The 19,215-nt window shown below is 48.1% G+C and overlaps 1 protein-coding gene across 1 annotated transcript in view; it reads left to right on the forward strand.

Annotated features, from left to right (window-relative positions):
- The first annotated feature begins 1,338 nt into the window (after nucleotides 1–1,338).
- IRS1 (insulin receptor substrate 1) overlaps nucleotides 1,339–19,215 on the forward strand; it is a 64,474-nt gene continuing 46,597 nt past the window's right edge. Inside the window, exon 1 of the mRNA XM_061148618.1 lies at nucleotides 1,339–5,367. Coding sequence (XP_061004601.1) covers nucleotides 1,636–5,346 — 3,711 coding nt within the window. The 5' untranslated portion in view covers nucleotides 1,339–1,635 and the 3' untranslated portion in view covers nucleotides 5,347–5,367. The remainder of the gene's footprint in view (nucleotides 5,368–19,215) is intronic.

Below are 19,215 nucleotides of genomic sequence, written 5' to 3' on the forward strand. Positions count from 1 at the left end.
AAAGGCTGGCCCAGAAGTCCTTTAGTAAAACCTCACGAAAATACAGATCTCACCATGGCCTATCACACTGAAACTGAAATGCAGCTTTTAGATTTCCAGGGAGGGAAGAAACACTCTCCAGAGGGGCTGCTCTTACCTGTTAGGTAAGATCCAGCCTAGCTCTCGAGTCCCCCCCTACCCGGGCCCTCCCACGCAGGGCCCAGTAGCCGCAGTGCCCCCCCGTCGCCCCCCACCCTCACTCCTGCGTCTTCCCGGGTTCGCCCCCCTCCCCCGTTTTCCCAGACTCCCCTCGTGCTTTCGGGGAGACACCCAAACACCCCCGCCCGCGGCGGGGATTCCTGCGGGCCTGGGGCGCCCTGGGTGGCGCGCGAGGAGGCCGGCTCTGAGCCCGGGCGGCCGACCGCGTAGGGGCGCTGCCCGAGCGTGGTGCCGAGGCCGGGCGCCGGCGCCTCTGCGGCACAGCCTGGGGGCGGAGAGGGGCGGGCGCGGGGCGGGCTCGGCCGGGAATGTAGAGACCCGGGCGGGAGCCTCCCGGCGGCGGCGGCGGCGGCGGCGGCGGCGGCCGGGCTGCGGAGCGCGGAGGCTCCGTCACGTGTTTTTTTCTCCTCCCGAGTGAGACGGCGGCGCGGTCGGCGCGCAGAGCCAGACGCCGCCGCTTGTTTTGGTTGGGGCTCTCGGCAACTCTCGGAGGAGGAGGAGGGAGGAGGGGATAAGTAGCGGCAGCACCTCCCGGGGAAGAGGCGTCTTCCCCCGACTCCTTCCCCAGCCTCCCCCCCGCACCCCCGACCCCCCCCCCCCCACCTTCGCCTCCCGCCCTCATCCCCTCCCCTCCTCCCCGGCCGACTGGAGCGAGGGGCAGGGATGAGGCTGTCCCTTCGGCGCGCCCCCAGCTTCCCCGGCTGCCTAGTCGCGTTTCGCGTGGAAAAGCCACTTTCTGCGCCCGCCGACATGGGCCCGATCGGGGGCTGCAGAGGACGCGTCCGCGGGCTGCGGCAGCAACAGCAACAGCCGCAGCGCCGCGGTCTCCGCGATTGAGCTGGTATTTGGGCGGCTGGTGGCGGCGGGGACGGTCGGGGGGTGGGAGGAGGCGGAGGAAGAGGCGAAGGAGGAGGAGGGAGAACCCCGTGCAACGTTGGGACTTGGCAGCTCGCCTCCCCCTGCCCAAGGATATTTAATTTGCCTCGGGAATCGCTACTTCCAGAGAGGAACTCCGGAGGGAAGGCGCGCGCGCGCGCCTGGAGGGGCCAGGCGAGGCCCCCCCCCCCACCCCCCCAACCTCGCCCGCCCGCCTGCCAGCGCCGGACTCTGGCCCCGGCGGCGAGAGATGCATCTTAGCTTCTTCCCGATCGCGGCGGCTGAGAGGAGACTTGGCTCTCGGGGGATCCGGGCTGCACTCGCGCCGGACGCGTTGCCTCCCCCCCAGGGCATGAAACGCCAGTAAACTCGGGTTGGGGCTATCTCCTTGGCGCAGCTGCTGCGTCCTCCCTCGACCGCCCCTCCCCGGCGCAGAGGGCGGCGTGGATTTCGGAGTCGGGGTTTCTGCCGCCTCCAGCCCTGTTTGCATGTGCGGGGCCGCGGCTAGGAGCCTCCGCCCCCCACCCGGTTGTTTTTCGGCGCCTCCCTCTGCTCGGCAGCATGGCGAGCCCTCCGGAGACGGACGGCTTCTCGGACGTGCGCAAGGTGGGCTACCTGCGCAAACCCAAGAGCATGCACAAGCGATTCTTCGTGCTGCGGGCGGCCAGCGAGGCTGGGGGCCCGGCGCGCCTCGAGTACTACGAGAACGAGAAGAAGTGGCGGCACAAGTCGAGCGCCCCCAAACGCTCGATCCCCCTGGAGAGCTGCTTCAACATCAACAAGCGGGCGGACTCCAAGAACAAGCACCTGGTGGCCCTCTACACCCGGGACGAGCACTTTGCCATCGCGGCAGACAGCGAGGCCGAGCAGGACAGCTGGTACCAGGCCCTCCTGCAGCTGCACAACCGTGCCAAGGGCCACCACGACGGGGCCGCGGCGCCTGGGGCCGGAGGCGGCGGGGGCAGCTGCAGTGGCAGCTCCGGCCTCGGGGAGGCCGGGGAGGACTTGAGCTACGGGGATGTGCCCCCAGGACCCGCCTTCAAGGAGGTCTGGCAGGTGATCCTGAAACCCAAGGGCCTGGGTCAGACAAAGAACCTGATTGGCATCTACCGCCTCTGCCTGACCAGCAAGACCATCAGCTTCGTGAAGCTGAACTCGGAGGCGGCGGCCGTGGTGCTGCAGCTGATGAACATCAGGCGCTGCGGCCACTCAGAGAACTTCTTCTTCATCGAAGTGGGCCGTTCCGCAGTGACGGGCCCCGGGGAGTTCTGGATGCAGGTGGACGACTCCGTGGTGGCCCAGAACATGCACGAGACAATCTTGGAGGCCATGCGGGCCATGAGCGATGAGTTCCGCCCTCGAAGCAAGAGTCAGTCTTCCTCCAACTGCTCCAACCCCATCAGTGTGCCGCTGCGGAGGCATCACCTCAACAACCCTCCACCCAGCCAGGTGGGGCTGACCCGCCGCTCGCGCACCGAGAGCATCACGGCCACCTCCCCGGCCAGCTTGGTGGGCGGGAAGCAGGGCTCCTTCCGCGTGCGTGCCTCCAGTGATGGCGAAGGCACCATGTCTCGCCCCGCCTCTGTGGACGGCAGTCCTGTGAGTCCTAGCACCAACAGGACCCACGCCCACCGCCATCGAGGCAGCTCCCGGCTGCACCCGCCTCTCAACCACAGCCGCTCCATCCCCATGCCTTCTTCTCGCTGCTCGCCTTCTGCCACCAGCCCGGTCAGTCTGTCCTCCAGCAGCACGAGTGGCCACGGCTCCACCTCAGACTGCCTCTTCCCGCGGCGGTCTAGTGCTTCTGTGTCTGGTTCCCCCAGTGATGGCGGCTTCATCTCCTCCGATGAGTATGGCTCCAGTCCCTGCGATTTCCGAAGTTCTTTCCGCAGCGTCACCCCAGATTCCCTGGGCCACACCCCGCCTGCCCGGGGTGAGGAGGAGCTAAGCAACTACATCTGCATGGGAGGCAAGGGGGCCTCCACCCTCACTGCCCCCAATGGTCACTACATTTTGCCTCGGGGTGGCAATGGTCACCGCTACGTGCCAGCTGCCGGCTTGGGCACAAGCCCAGCCCTGCCAGGAGAAGAAGCAGCCGGTGTGGCAGATCTGGATAATCGGTTCCGAAAGCGGACTCACTCTGCAGGCACCTCGCCTACCATTTCCCACCAGAAAACCCCGTCGCAGTCCTCTGTGGCTTCCATTGAGGAATATACCGAAATGATGCCCACCTACCCACCAGGAGGTGGCAGTGGAGGCCGAGTACCCAGCTACCGGCACTCCGCCTTCGTGCCCACCCACTCCTACCCAGAGGAGGGTCTGGAAATGCACCCCTTGGAGCGGCGTGGGGGCCACCACCGCCCAGACACCTCCAGCCTTCACACCGATGATGGCTACATGCCCATGTCCCCAGGGGTGGCCCCGGTGCCCGGCAGCCGGAAAGGCAGTGGGGACTACATGCCCATGAGCCCCAAGAGCGTGTCTGCCCCGCAGCAGATCATCAACCCCATCAGACGCCATCCCCAGAGAGTGGACCCCAACGGCTACATGATGATGTCCCCAAGCGGCAGCTGCTCTCCTGACATTGGAGGTGGGCCCAGCAGTGGCGGCAGCAGCAGCGGCGCCGCCCCTTCTGGGAGCAGCTATGGCAAACTCTGGGCAAACGGCGTAGGGGGCCACCACTCTCACGCCCTGCCACACCCCAAACTCCCGGTGGAGAGCGGTAGTGGCAAACTCTTGTCTTGTACAGGTGACTACATGAACATGTCGCCCGTCGGGGACTCCAACACCAGCAGCCCCTCCGACTGCTACTATGGCCCGGAGGACCCCCAGCACAAGCCAGTCCTCTCCTACTACTCATTGCCAAGGTCCTTTAAGCACACCCAGCGCCCTGGGGAGCTGGAGGAGCCTCGGCATCACCAGCACCTCCGCCTTTCCTCCAGTTCCGGTCGACTCCTCTACACTGCGGCCGCAGAAGATTCCTCGTCGTCCACCAGCAGCGACAGCCTGGGCGGGGGATACTGTGGGGCTCGGCCGGAGCCCGGCCTCCCGCATCTCCATCATCAGGTCCTGCAGGCCCATCTGCCTCGAAAGGTGGACACAGCTGCCCAGACCAACAACCGCCTGGCTCGGCCCACGAGGCTGTCTCTGGGGGATCCCAAGGCCAGCACCTTACCTCGGGCCCGAGAGCAGCAGCCGCCGCCCCCCTTGCTGCTCCCTCCGGAGCCCAAGAGCCCAGGGGAGTATGTGAATATTGAATTTGGGAGCGATCAGCCTGGCTACTTATCGGGCCCGGTGGCGTCCCACAGCTCGCCTTCCATCAGGTGTCCGTCCCAGCTCCAGCCAGCTCCCAGAGAGGAGGAGACGGGCGCAGAAGAGTATATGAACATGGACCTGGGGCCGGGCCGGAGGGCCACCTGGCAGGAGAGCGTGGGGGTTCAGCCCGGCAGGGTGGGCCCGGCGCCCCCTGGAGCTGCTAGCGTGTGCAGGCCGACCAGGGCGGTGCCCAGCAGCCGCGGCGACTACATGACCATGCAGATGGGCGGTCCCCGGCAGAACTACGTGGACACCTCACCCGTCGCGCCCATCAGCTACGCCGACATGCGGACGGGCGTCGTTGTGGAGGAAGCCAGCCTGCCCGGGGCCACCGCGGCCGCTCCGTCCTCATCCTCGACGGCCTCTGTTTCCTCCACTGCTCCTCCAGGAACAGGGGAGCTGGCGGCCCGCTCGGCCCTGCTGGGCGGCCCGAGCGCCTTCACGCGGGTGAACCTCAGTCCCAACCGCAACCAGAGTGCCAAAGTGATCCGTGCCGACCCGCAAGGGTGTAGGAGGCGGCACAGCTCCGAGACCTTCTCCTCGACGCCCAGTGCCACCCGGGTGGGCAACACGGTGCCCTTCGGAGCCGGGGCTGCCGTCGGGGGCGGTGCTGGTGGCAGCAGCAGCAGCACCGAGGATGTCAAACGCCACAGCTCTGCTTCCTTCGAGAACGTGTGGCTGAGGCCTGGGGAGCTCGGGGGAGCCCCCAAGGAGCTGGCCCAAGTGTGCGGGGCCGCTGGGGGTTTGGAGAATGGTCTTAACTACATAGACCTGGATTTGGTCAAGGACTTCAAACAGCGCCCTCAAGAGTGCCCACCTCAACCGCAGCCTCCTCCACTCCCGGCCCCTCATCAACCTCTGGGCAGTAGTCAGAGCGGCCCCACCAGCCGCTCCAGCGAGGATCTAAGCGCCTATGCCAGCATCACTTTCCAGAAGCAGCCAGAGGACCTCCAGTAGCTCAACTGGACATCACAGCAGGTGCGTTTCATGGTGACAAAGTCAGAAGACAAAACTGCTTTTAACCTGGTGCTCGAATTCTGTGCCTCTGCCCCAGGGCCCTTCCCTCTCCTCCCTCTGCTTCTGTAGGGAGTGCACTCCTGGGAGGGAGAGGTCTGGGCACAGGAGGGGACATGTGCCTGATGGTCAGATAAATCCATAGGAGCAGCCACTCCAGAGAGCTTTTCCCCTTGAGTTTCCCAAGTGAAGTACTTTAGTATTTCCAAGACATATACCCTGTTAATACCAGTTCTGAGGTTTGTGAAGTTCGTTTGTAAGAACCTTGATCTCCTTATGGAAGTTTTCTTTTGACTATATACTGAGGTCAGTCTCTAGAAGGGACAGTTCTACAAAAATATTTGTTAATCCAGGGGCTAAGCCCTTCATTTCAAGGTAATTTCTCAGAACTCTTAAGGGTGATCTTATCAAGCCCTGTGTACTTTAGTTCTGTGATTTCACAATACCAAGGCAACATAAGTAGCAGTGGGAAACATCAATTTTTATTCCTGTTGCCCTAAAAAGATTCAGAAGTAAGAGCTTGCTTTAGGCTTACAGATTTAGAGAAATAGCTGTCTGTCTATGACTCTCTTTAGACAGTAATTATTGGTGACATTTTGTTTCTGAATGAAGATTTATGAAATATTACCCACACACGGACCCATCACCTCACAGGCATGGCTGCTTTTACACAGTGAAGTCTGCCTGCATCTGGGACCCATTATTGAGTTAAGAGTTATGAAAATTCATCCCACCGTGTCAGCCTTACAGTTGCCTGTTCTTGCTAAGGCCTGTTCAGAGACCCCCACATAGATCATATGGGGGCTACTGTACATCTTCTGTAAAATTGCTTAACATATTTATGTTGAAAAGAAATATTCAGACAGGGAGATGGAAGAGTTTGGTTTTCATCTGCATTGAATGTAAGGGCTAAACCTTGTCCTCTTCCTTTGTAGGATATTTACTGTTTGCCTTTTAAGTTCTAGAGTGGATGCCTCATTAATGTTGAAAGTTGGCTTCGGGTCTTCTGTGGCTAAGGCTGTACTGAAAATGAGAAACATTTCTAATAGGAAATTAGCCTGCCCTTCATTCTGTTGAGCTTTTTTCTGGTGGTCATAATTGTGGGAAGAGGAGAGGAGTACAGTTTGCAAATAATGTGATGAGTTGGCAATGTAGACGTTTCCAGCATTTGGAAACACTTTATTCTGACAAACATTATCTTGTGATGACCTTTTTATATATGTTTCATCAAATGTGCTTTTACATTATTCTTCTTAATATGTGCCCATCCATAAGAAATTCATGTGTATTTTGGGTTCCTATTCCTATTGATTCTAATATTTGACCCATATCATTTGCTGTTTGTCTGGAACAAGGCACAGGCATACATTCAAACTTAAGATTTTAGGGGATATTATGCAAAACATTTATTTGATTAGTATTTAGATTTATTTTCATGATTCCTTCTCTATAAGAGAGATTTAATTGTGTGCATCAACAGTAAAAATTTTGGTTGTTTCAAATGATGTTTTGGGACATGTGGATCCCTCTAACACTTTAGCTGTTTGTGTTGCAAAGTTTCTCATTTATAAAGGAATGGGAATTTGAAAGGGGAAAAAAAAATTCCAGCAGAACCAAGGTTTTGGTTTTAAAGAAGAAAGAAGAAGCTAAGAAACAACTCACCTGTTTTCTTAATTTGATCAGGGTTTTTTGTTTTTGAAAGTAGAATAAATAATATTTTGCTTTGAAGGAAGCTGACCAAATAAAGTTTTCATTTTTCAAAATAGCTTTAAAATAAAATCCTCCTTGTATTGAGGATACATTAAAAACAAAGCAACCCAAACAAAACAATCTTCTAGTCTTAACTTTCTGAGGGAAAATATAGTATTCTGCAACAACCATATAATCATTCCTTAATAATTCTGGAGCAGCAATAGACCAGCAATGGACAGCACCATGCCAGAAAAATTCTACAATGTGTATTTGTAAGACGTAAATGGAGAGAGGTGAGGGTGTGTGTGTTTTAAGTGAGGCACCAAATGCTACTTGGCACATTTACATCCTGAATTCTGCTTGTTTGCCTTTGCCCTGTTGCCTTTAAAGATGTAATTTAATAGGTAATTATCATCATATGAAACAAAAAGAAATCAAGCCTGTCTGTGGCAAACCCCTTTGCCTGGGAAGGAGTATGTTACTTTGTGAAAACGTTTTCCTAACTTCTCAGCAATTGCTATCTTTGCCTGTCTTTCTTATTTCTCAGGTAAAACCTAAAACAGGAAAAGGAACGAGGGTCTTGGAGATGTGTGTGTGCTCTTTCCCTTAACTCATTTTAAACGTCTCAGCTTGTTGACTGTTTTCCACCGTCTGTTAAGGAGAATGTTTCCGAGGCATTTAGCGCAGGTGCCCAGGAGTGTTGGTTGCCCTTGATTCACCTTCTGTCTGATCACCTTTTCTGTTTCCCTTCTCCACTCTAGTCCATCCATGTCTCCTCTGGGTTCTAACCTGCTGGATTTTTTTTCCGGTACCCTCCTCTCCCATCCCCCTTGTCTCCCACCTCTTATTTAATGTTCCTGCCATTGTCTGTTTTTTTTTTCTCTTTGGCTCCATTTCAGAATTTCGCAGTACTTGTGGCCTACTCTCCCCAGAGTTAATGGAGAGCCCCGAAAGCAGGGCAGAAAGGGCACAGCAGCCAGCTATCTTCAACCAGCGTTTACAAGTTTGTTTTGTTTGGAAACTGCTGCTGGGCAGGTAGAGCAGGCTTTGGCAAAGACATAGACTCCTGCCATCTATTTTAGGTTCCTTTTTTTTTGGGGGGGGGGGGTCATTTTGTTCTGTCCCCTTGGGAAAAAAGTCCATTTTTCTTCCTTCCACTGCATTTCCTAGCTGTGATTTCCAGGACTCCTACCTCCAAATCTGCCTCTCATCTCTCCTTCCCCGTTCCTCCCTCCTGTCACCTCGCTGTGTGGCCTTTTTGTCTGGCACTTTCTCATCTCCACGGTCACCTTTGCTTCTTGCATGCCTCTCTATTTATTTGGCACTTGGCTCCCCCTCCCTCCTACAAGCCCTTTTGGCCCGGAGTTGGAGGGGTTAGTATCCAGGCGGAGGCTACCCTCAGACTCCCACCCGGTCCGTCGCCGGTCGCCCGAGGGCGCGGGGGCGGCCGGACCCCGTTCCGCGCGCGGCGCGCGGCGCGTGGTGGGCGGTGGCGGCGGCGGCCGAGCCCTTGGCCCCAGCAGAGCGGGGCAGAGACTGGCCCCCAGTGGGCGGGGCAGCCGGGCGCTGATTGGCCCCCGCCAGAGCCAATCAGCGCGAGCGCAGGCTGTGCTGCAGCAGCGGTGGGGAGGGGCCTCGGGTGAAGGGGGTCGACTGGGGGACCTTGGTCGGGGTCCGGCGTGGGAGGTGGGCCAGGCATCCGGGCTGTAGCCTACCCCTCTCCCGCCACCCCTTCTCTCTGGGGCCGCGAGAACCGAGCCAAACACACGCCCCCTCCACCCCCTTCCCGGAGGATGTTGTGCACTCGGCCCTGTTAGTGTGCATCCAGACCAGAATCCTAAGAATGAGAAAGTCCAACCAGCCCACTGACAGAGGCCGGAAACGCACACTTCCTCTTATATTTAATTGAGAAAAATCCAGGCCGTGACCATGTGACGTGCCCCATTTTGTTTCCCTCCTCTCTTTACTACGGTTTACTACTACGCCACGTTCCTGTTCCTTCACCTTCCCAGGAAGCTACAGCACGTGGCTTAGAATTGATTGGGTTGGCTCAGGAGTTTTACATTTATTTCTCTTACTATTGGGAGGGAGGAGAGAAAAACAAAACATTGGAGTAGAAAATACAAGTGCTGCGGCAGGCACCGTGTGGGGATCATTCGGAAAACACATTTGGCTTGAATTTGCCTTGGAGTTAACACTTTACTGAGTGCTTGCAGTTTGCAAAGCAGGAAGCTAGGTAAGATCAACAAAAACTGACCATCCTAGGCCCTCGGGAGTTCCCGGTGAAATGAAAACATCTGATATATCTTTGCCAGTCGTGAGAATCTAGAGATTCATTATAAGGGCTTGGGTAGGGTTCCTTACTGAGCTTGGAGGTAATGCGGCTTGCTTCTAAAAAACCGATTTTTTCCCCCCTTTAGTGACAGCTCATCAGACAGGCTGGACGAACTGATTTTGAAAGCTTGCTAAATTTGTGTTGCTCTCCCTCAACATAACCAAACTTTTGTGCGCTGTATAACCAGATGAGATTGGAAATTTGTTCACATTTGTCTTTTCTACAGTAAAGAGGGAAAGTAACAGAGAAATTCCATGGAAGTATTTTCTTCTCTCCATGGCTCTCAAATAAGTTTTTCTCAGCAGCCGGCAATCACTGTTGCAGTCGCTGAATAAGCCCCAAAGGCAGCATTTTTCCTTAGGTGTTGATTGAAACATCACAGGTGAAAATGTAAGGAAGTAATTCTGTGCCCCCTGAGTAATTCTGTGCCCCAATACTGTGTCTGAGCAGGTGGGAGCAAGCTTCTTTGTTCCAAAAAACTTTGAGCATTTCATAATTTCTACCAATGTTTGGGTAGCATTTTATTTTAAAAATAAATCCATAAACATTTCACATATTGTAGTTATTTATCTGATTGCCCCCCACCCCCCCCACCGCCCCACCCCCAAATAAACACTATCTTCAAAATTGTCTTAGAGTAAGAGACTTGGAATTCAAAAGGGAATACTTCCCTCCCTTCTCCCTGTTCTTTTTTTTTTTGTTGTTTGTTTATCAAAATTCCTGGAAAATAATTTAACTCCATCTTGAATGATACAATGGAAAAAACAGTTTCTGGGAACCAGAGATCTTGGGTTGTAACACAGCCTGTGTCCTTCCTAAAGCCGGGTGACCTTGAGAAAGTCGCTTAATTTCTCTGGACCTATTTCCTTTTCAGTAACTTGAGAATTTTGTACTAAATTATTCTAACCTCTTTTGCAGCTCTAAACATAGCGATATTTTGTAGAAAATGACAGATATTCTTTAATGGGTCAGTTGTAATGAGGGTTCTTTCTGGAAAAGCTGTTGTTGTGGTTGTAATGAAGCGCATTAGAATGTTCTGTCCCGTTCTACCTTCTGAATCACTCTTTTGATTTAATTCAGGACTGATTTCAACCTTTCTTATTTGGATGGAGCATTTTCAGGTTTTAACAGACCTTAAGACAAACTTTCCTGACTATACCAGTCTAAGTTTTTGGAACCTTCTCTAAACTCAGTTTGGCTCCTCTCCCCCCTCCTCTTTTAAAAATAAAATTTATGTAAGGATGTAAGTTGGAGAAGACTCTTGAGAATTCCTTGGACTGCAAGGAGATCAAACCAGTCAGTCGTAAGGGAAATCAGTCCTGAATATTCATTGGAAGGACTGATGCTGAAGCTCCAATACTTTGGCCACCTGATGTGGAGAGCTGACTCATTTGAAAAGACCCTGATGCTGGGAAAGATTGAGGGCAGGAGCAGAAGGGGATGACAGAGGATGAGATGATTGGATGGCATCACTGACTTCATGGTCATAAGTCTGAGCAAGCTTCCAGGAGTTGGTGATGGACAGGGAAGCCTGGCGTGCTGCAGTCCATGGGGTCACAATGAATCGGACATGACTGAACTGACTGAAGCATGTAAGTTAACCTGCTGATTCCTTCACTTTAAGGTCAGCTGTTGGAAGCACCCCTCCCCGCCTGACAATATGCTGTTTAGTCACTAAGTCCTGTCCCACTCTTTTTCGCAACCCCATAGACAGTAGCCTCTGGTGGCTCAGTTGGTCAAGAATCTGCTGCAATAAGAAGATCCAGGTTCAATCTGTGGGTGGGGAAGAGCCCCTGGAGAAGGAAATGGTAACCCACTCCAGTATTCTTGCCTCAGAAATCCCATGGACAGAGGAGCCTGCTGGGCTACAGTCCATGGGGTCACAGAGTTGGACATGATTTAAGGACTGACTACATCACCACCAAGACTGTAGCCCGCCAAGTTCCTCTGTCCTTGGGATTTTCCAGGCAAGAATACTGGAGTGGGTTGCCATTTCCTTCTTGAAGGGATCTTCCTGACCTAGGCATCCAACCCTTATTTCCTGCATCGTAGGAAGACTCCTTATTGACAGTTTAGGTCAGGCTTTAACCAATCCATGTCCATGGCATTATTCGGTTGGAATAGAGCTGGTGGTCTGTTTATAGATAATGTTTCTCAGTTGTTCCATCAGAATCCTTCAGTGAGGTATCCACTTGAATGAATGGAGAGGAAATCAGAGAGGCCAATTGGGAACTCTAGGAAGTCATGCACAATTTTTTGTTTAGTTTTGTTTTTCCTCTGTTAGGTGTGTGAAAAAGCTCAAAGCTTCTCTTGCTGGCGGAAGTTAGCATTGTGCAGTTTTTGTGCTTCAGATTTTTGATTGGTCATCTGAGCTGTTCAGTGCTTGGCTGACCCGGTGTAACCCTCCCTGTCCAGTTGCCAATGCTTCCAGAAGGTCCTAGCCTTTGGGCACATCCATGTGGATTTCATAAATCATTAGAATAGTCTGTTGGCTCTTTCATTCAAAACTTCATTGACCTAATGCTTTTCCAGTCTTCCTCCTAATCAGATCTATTTCTTAGCTGTATTGTATATAAATGATTCCTTTTATTTTGGTGGGTTGGTAGTTTTAGTATAATGGAACGCTTCACCATTTTAAGGTTTTGTTTTGCTTTGTTTTAAAGAAAACCATTTCCTCAATTATTTCCTCATGTTACCGAGTTACTGGAAATTGTATTAAAAGAAAATTGCTTCTGGTGGATTAACTTGAAGTCAGTTTCACACTAAATATTCTGTAACTTTTTTCATACTAGTACTTTTCTTGTATTTAAAATTATAGATACTGTACCACATTTATAATTATGTAATTGACATTTCATTACCCTGAAAATCTATAGCTATGTGGCAAACTTGAAAAGTTCTCTTAAAAATGTTATTGAAATAGGCTGAGAAGTTGTAATCACTTTGAACTTGAACAGAATTGCATTTTAATATTAGTATGGTATCATAGTATACTCATTTCAAACAATGGTGAAATATGGCAAAAAATAAGTTGTAAATCTTTTTAAAATGATAGACTAGTATATCTTTTTTTTTTTCTATTCTTATCTTCTGTTATGAAAATGGTAGTATTTCTCCCATTCTTAATTTAAGGGAATAGGGGCAGAATAGAGTAGATAAGTATAAGGTACTGTCATCTATGGGAAGAGGAATGTATTCCATTTTAATAGTCTTGCTGCAGGCTCTACTGTAGTCTGTTAAAACAGATTTGTTTGGCTAAATGTTATTTGTGCTTCTTCAATGAGTCAGTGATATTTGAATATCACAGCTTTTAAAAATGCTGCTTTTCTTTTTCAACCCCCTTTCTGCATTTCTGTTAATGATGGCCATGGAATTGAATATGGGTCAGAGTATAATTTTAATTGTATTTATCTTCAATCAGAGAGGAGATTTTTGTGATTTTATTACCCTAGTTTGAATATTCTATTGAGTAAACTGAGTTGCATTCATGGTCTTTGCCATTCCGTGATTTTTTTGTTTTTGTTTTCCATTCTATGTCACCCTGTGCAGCATCACCCTGGCTCTGTTAGAGGCAAATTCACATGCATCTGATGATAATTGGTCAGGCTGAAGATGTCTGTATAACCCAAGTTGTAGTAAGGGAAAGACTGTAGTAAGGAAAAGACTTTGATAAACTACCCTCCCCTCTTATTTTCTGTTGACCAAAAAATTCTTCAGTGTGAGTTCTCTGATTGTCCTTGACATATTTGGGTCATATAACTGAGCAGTGTTAGTTCATCTTGAGAAATTCATAGTTGTGTTATGTTTGTTGAAATGATAAAAGAGGCATTCTTTTTGTTGTTTTCCTTCAAATATATCTAGTGTGGCAAACAAATTATATTTTGCACAGAGTCATGATTCTTACTTTCAGGAAGATTTTGATCTAAATGAGACTGGCAACATTTAAAAAAAAAGATTTGCTAAAAATAGAGCAGTTGAAGGTCTCCGAAATATTCAGTAATTACTTTGTTTTTTTGTTGCTGTTTAGCCGCTAAGTCGTGTCCAACTCTTTTGTGACCCCATGGACTGTAGCCTGCCAGGCTCTTCTGTCCATGGGATTTCCCAGGCAAGAATACTGGAGTGGGTTGCCATTTCCTTCTCCAGGGGATCTTCCCAATTACTATGTATTTAACTATTATTCAGTATTCGCCAATAAAATAATCTCCATTTTCTTTTTAAAATTATTGAATGGGCTCTATGGAATGTGAGGAATAATCATACTTATCCTTGAGTCTAAGGGATTGTGAAAATAATCAGAAGAACTTTCCAAAGCTGTAGAGGCCACCCACCTCCCTTCCTCAATGTCAGTGATTTTCTTTGGCCAGACAAACCCTAAACTACAATTTCCTTTTGGTTTCCCTCCCCTTTTGCCTCAATAAGTACCACTGAGCACCTGTTGTGTTCCAGATAGCACTCGTTTTGCTAAGAGTGTGGGGATGGAGACAAGGAAATGGGAATGAAAATGGGAATGAAGAGAGTTTATCCAAGAACTACCAAATTTCTTCTGGCAGAACTTGGTGGGGGTGGCGGGGGAGGGTGCTGGGGAAGGGTAGAAATCAAGATTTAGAGGTGTGTGTGCACACACATAGTCGCTTAGTTGCTCAGTCATGTTGGACTCTTTGCGAACCCAGGGACTGTAAGCCCGCCAGACTCTTCTGTCCATGGGGATTCTCCAGGCAAGAGTACTGGAGTGGGTTGCCATGCCCGTCTCCGGGGGATCTTCCCAACCGAGGGACTGAACCTAGGTCTCCCGTATTGCAGGTGGATTCTTTACCGTCCGAGCCACCAGGGGATATTAAGAAGCCACCAGGGAATATTCAGAAGGTGTAATTCATGAAAACTAGCATTTTTTCCCTACACTTCAGGTGTCCATCTGCCTTTAAGTTTTGTACTTTTCTTAATCATTCTAACCTCAACTTCCTGCCTCACCATAACACTAAGTATATTGAAAGAGTTTATAAAGCTGTTGCAACTCTCCTTTGGAAGAATGGTTCAATTTTGGCTCTTTCGGTAGCAAACATAACATTTGCAAGAAGCATGAAAAAGTTAACTTTACTCTAAGTGAAGCAGCCAGGAGAGGGGTCCAGGTGTTAAATGAGCAGAAGTTTAGTGAGTACTTGTCATGGGTTGGTCAGTGTTAGGAAGCATGGGGTGAGGATGAGAACTGAAAAAAAAAAAAAGTGAAATCTCTTTTTTTTTGGTCTTGGAAGCTCTGTCATTCAAGGACATTTCCCCCCTGCCTTTGGGTAGGTGGCTTTTATTTTTAGTAGTGAAAACCTCTAACCCTCTGATCTCTGGTTCCTGAGCTTGCTTCTGGTGGGAAGTATAATCTCTTTTGAGATTTTTTCATTTCTCTTTTCTTTCTCTTTCTTTGTTTTGATGGTGTGCAGTCATACTTGTTTTTAAGCTTGTAGTAGTTTCTTCTAGAAATATTAAAAAAGCATTTTTTTTTAAAAAGTCCACCAAGTTTTATGATAGTTTGCTGTATCCAAACTTTTTTTTTCTCTCTTTACTGTTTTGGTATAGGCAATCATGTAACATGCTATATGTTTCAAGTGGTTTACACATTTTTTAGAGGTATAGAGTGACCATTTAGGCTTCCTCCCACACCTGTACCCCAGTTTGTCTTCTCAGAGGTCACCACCAACACTGTTTTTTTGTTTATCTTTCCAGAGATGAGCTGCTCATAAATCTTGAAACTTAGTTATAGAAAGTTGGTTACATGTCCAACAACTCAGTCTTCCATAGAAGAACACGCTCAGACCTCACATTTCTGCAACGAAAGAACACAGCAGATGACATACCTCTTATAGTAGATTCAATGCTTTGTTCCTGTTAAAGGGAAAAAGAAAAGTACTCTATTTTCCATGCCTCTTTTGAATCGTCAAGTTAAAATAAGCACATAACCCAGGAAGGAAGAAAAGCATTGGTTAAGAAATGGTCTCTTTTTCTAACTTTGAAGCATTTCTCCTAATTGATGGAGAAGCGGAAGGTATCTAAATTTTCACATACTATCATTTTATTGCTTTCTTTACTTCCCTGGTTCACTTTCATAGTAGTACTCGACCATTTGACACCCAGCCCTTAACCTCTCTAAGACTGAATGAATAACTAGTTCTTAATATAGTGTAGTAGGATTAAGTATAAAGGTTAAGGATCTTTCTGAAGAGTTTCTGGACACCGAAGTCTCATAGTTCTGAGAGTTCGAAAGAATTAATGCCTCTTGCTGGATGGGTGAAAGCTAGAAGTTCACCTCTGAGAAGAACAAAAAACGTGACTTACTGGGGTTTCTCATACCAGGCTGTTGTCTATATTTTTAATGCCATTGGTGGTTGGTAAAAATATTCATGGTGTTTTCCTAGACTGGAGAATTTTATTTTCTAATAGTCCCCAAATGGCTCAGATAGGACTGGAAATGAACTGTGGTCCTGGAAAGGCATCCTGAGCCCAGAGGGTCTTGAGACATCTTGAACAATCCTTCTTCTACCTCTTCACCAAAACTGCCCTCTCCCCACGGACCCCGGAAGCTGAAACAGATGAGAACTTAAACTTGAGTGGGGAGAGCTGGGGAGCCATGACCAAAATAGGGTCAAAGACTTTTAAATGACTTAAAAGAGGTTTTCCATCTGAATACAAGTCCAGATCTGGGTAACAAGAGTTGCTAATTACCGGAAAGCAAACCCAAAGGGTTGGCAACATCCCACTCAAAGCCAAGGCAGAGTTGTTACTCTTTGCCCCAGATCTTCTACCAGTCAGCATTTACTTTTTTCTTTTACCAGAATCCCCACGCCTTAAATGATCCCAGGGTTACAGAACAAAACAAAATGGGGCCACTGTAGGAAGTATGTCATGGTAGGGGAAGGGGAGGGACTTCCTTAAAGTGTTTTGAGGGCCTGGCTGAGCGGGGTATCTATAACCTACTTTTGGCAACTCCCACCTAACCCCCAAATCCTCCCTTGATTGCTGTTTTTCCCCCTTGCCCAATTCCAGTGTATGCTTTAAACCACAGTTAAACAGTAACTTCCTTTCAAACCTGATCCCATTCCTCAGGTTAAGGAATATAAATATTGCATTTTTTTTTTTTGAAAGAGTAGGTAATGACTTAATTTCTGAAAATACTTTACTTCCACTAGTAGGGCACCCTAGATGTCATTGAGATTATAATTAAGACTTTCCCTTTTGCCTAAACTTTACTGTGTGTGTGTGTGTGTGTGTGTGTAGGCGGGGAGGCGGGGAGCTGGGGAGGTGAAGCAGAGGGTTATGGAGAGAAAACTACAGTCTGAGAAAAAGTGTTCTATTCCTAAAACTGGGTCTTTAAAAATATCTTGCAGGCTTGGTCCCTCACAAGTCCCTGCAAGGGGCGACCTTCAGAAAGTGTGCAGGCTTGTTGTTTCTTGGGCCTTTGAACTGGGTGAGGAATGTGTCTCAGGATGGAAAAATGAATGGCTGGTGCTTTTAGCCTCCAGCTTGAGACTCGCTGGAGGAATGTCATTGTGAGATTCAGAGCCTGCTTCCCACCCCACTGGGCTCTTGGAAAGTGTCTTTGCAGCATCAAGTACGCAACAAAACCCCATGCCACCCAATTTGATCTAATTCACTAGCTACTTTTTGGTGGGTTTTAAATGAATGTTTCTTCTCTAAGAATAGAACACCATTCCATGGTTACTCATGAGATAAAGAAACTTCAGGCTTTTCTTTTTTTGGCTTGCAGAATGTTATTTTAAAAAACAGTGACAGGAGGTATTTACAGACATACATGAAGAGTTCTTAGCTCCGATGAGTTCAGAATGGATTTTCACTATCTGTAAAATTGCATTTGCAGTGTAAAATCAATTCATTTAATTGATCAAAGAAAATATCTAGAGCCTTTGGTTTCCCGAGTTCCAGTGTACCTAGCACGCTGTCTCCTTCCTTTCTTTCAGAAAGTTTACCCCTTCCTGAGAGATGCTGGAAACCCCTTTCCTGGCTCGAATTACTGGTTTCATGCTCCTCTTTCCTCCTAAAAATTGCAAGCTATTTGAGAGTAGTCTTACTAATTATTTGATGACTCCAGTATCAGTGGAGGTGCTCACAAAATGCTTGCCAAATTAAAAATTTGTTTATCGACAGTTAAGGAGAGAGTTGTTGAATCCAGGGAGAGGATAGCTTTAGAAAAATCTTAAATGAAAACAACACTGTGGATCTATTTTGAGGCCCTGAAACCCTTTCATTTGCCAAATATTTTAAAAATCAAATTCAGATTTAACAAGATATTAAAAAAATCATCAAACAGAATTACAGGAATCTTTGCAGTCTGATATGACCGGATGTGAAAACTTGGGGAAAATTAGTTACAGCTGCATCATTGCTGTGTCTGAAATCCTTGCATACTTCCTTTGCTCCCCCAAACCATTCTTTGAAAGAGTGACAGAAACTTTGCTTTGTTTTGACAAGATTTATTTCTCTGCTTCCAACAGTAGTTCATCAACTTTTATTCTACTAATAGAGTTCTTCTGATGTTAATTGTAGCCTACTGATCTAGGTCAAAGCATAGCATTTTTACTGAGGTTTGAAGATATCAAAAGCAATGCAAAACGTATTTGAAAAATAATTATTTTATCATAGTTACCTCTATTTTTCAAAAAGAGGCCAGTTATTAAGTATGTGATTCATAGAGGACCCTTCTAATTTGTCCCCATGCTCATCCTTTTTTTTTCCTCTTGAGTATATTGTTGCTAATTAGCCTTTCTACTAAAATATGAATAAGGTCTGGGGAAAGGAATTAAATTTAAACGAGTCCATTTTGCCAATGTGGTACTTGTTATTACTCTGCTAAAAATTTACCTTGGTCTGAGCAGTTGACCCTGATTGCCAACATCTGAGACTTTACTCTTGCATTCTGTTTCTGCGCTTGGTTGAGGCTGGGGTAGTTTGATGGCCAAAGGATTAGACTCTGTGTTCTCAACTAGCTTATCACCTATTAGAGTAATTTTTTCAACATTGCTTGAAGTTTTAAGTATTAAGCTCACAGCATCCAAGCAATTTTATATATAGCAAAAATTTATTGTTTTTAATATAAAACCCTACAAATCCCCAAGATCTATAACATAAATATGTTCTGTTTTATCTTAAATAGGACTTCAATTTCCTTGGTCCTACATAGTCATGTTGGCATTTATGCTACTTTCTAAAATGTGAAAGTATTTTCAATGGGCGTGTGTCTGGTATTGAATTAGGCTATTTTTCTCTCTGCCAGGGTGGTTGACAAGGTTTACATGCTTAGTGCAATGCCTCTGGCATTTGGTTGACACTCTTTGTTGTAGATACTGAATGAATGAATGTGGGACCATATGTTTTTAAACCACAGTATGGGAAAGGTGCCAACACCTCATTTATCTATAGAACAGAATCATATTCTATTCAGGAGGACAGAGAGTTAGAGTTTTTCTTAGCTACATTACCACTGTCTGACACTTGGTAAGTACTTCTTGAATATTTCCATTCATTCCATAATTAAGCTGTTGTCATTACTGAACCTGGAAATTTGAGGAAATCATAATCCGACTTGAAGATAGCTATGGGGAAGTGCTAAAGACTCAAACGTTCTGGTTAATTAATGCAACAAGGAGTTAGTGAATTTCTCCTGGGTGCCAAGCGTATCCCTAAGTTCTTAAATTACAACTGTAAAGAAAACAGGTGAAAATTTAGGCCCCTCATAGAGCTTGTTTTTTCTTTTTCTTTTTGAGGACCTGTTGAAAGAAAGGCTA

This window comes from Dama dama, chromosome 8 (genome assembly GCF_033118175.1).
Source record: "Dama dama isolate Ldn47 chromosome 8, ASM3311817v1, whole genome shotgun sequence".
In the NCBI taxonomy this organism is placed as follows: Eukaryota; Metazoa; Chordata; class Mammalia; order Artiodactyla; family Cervidae; genus Dama; species Dama dama.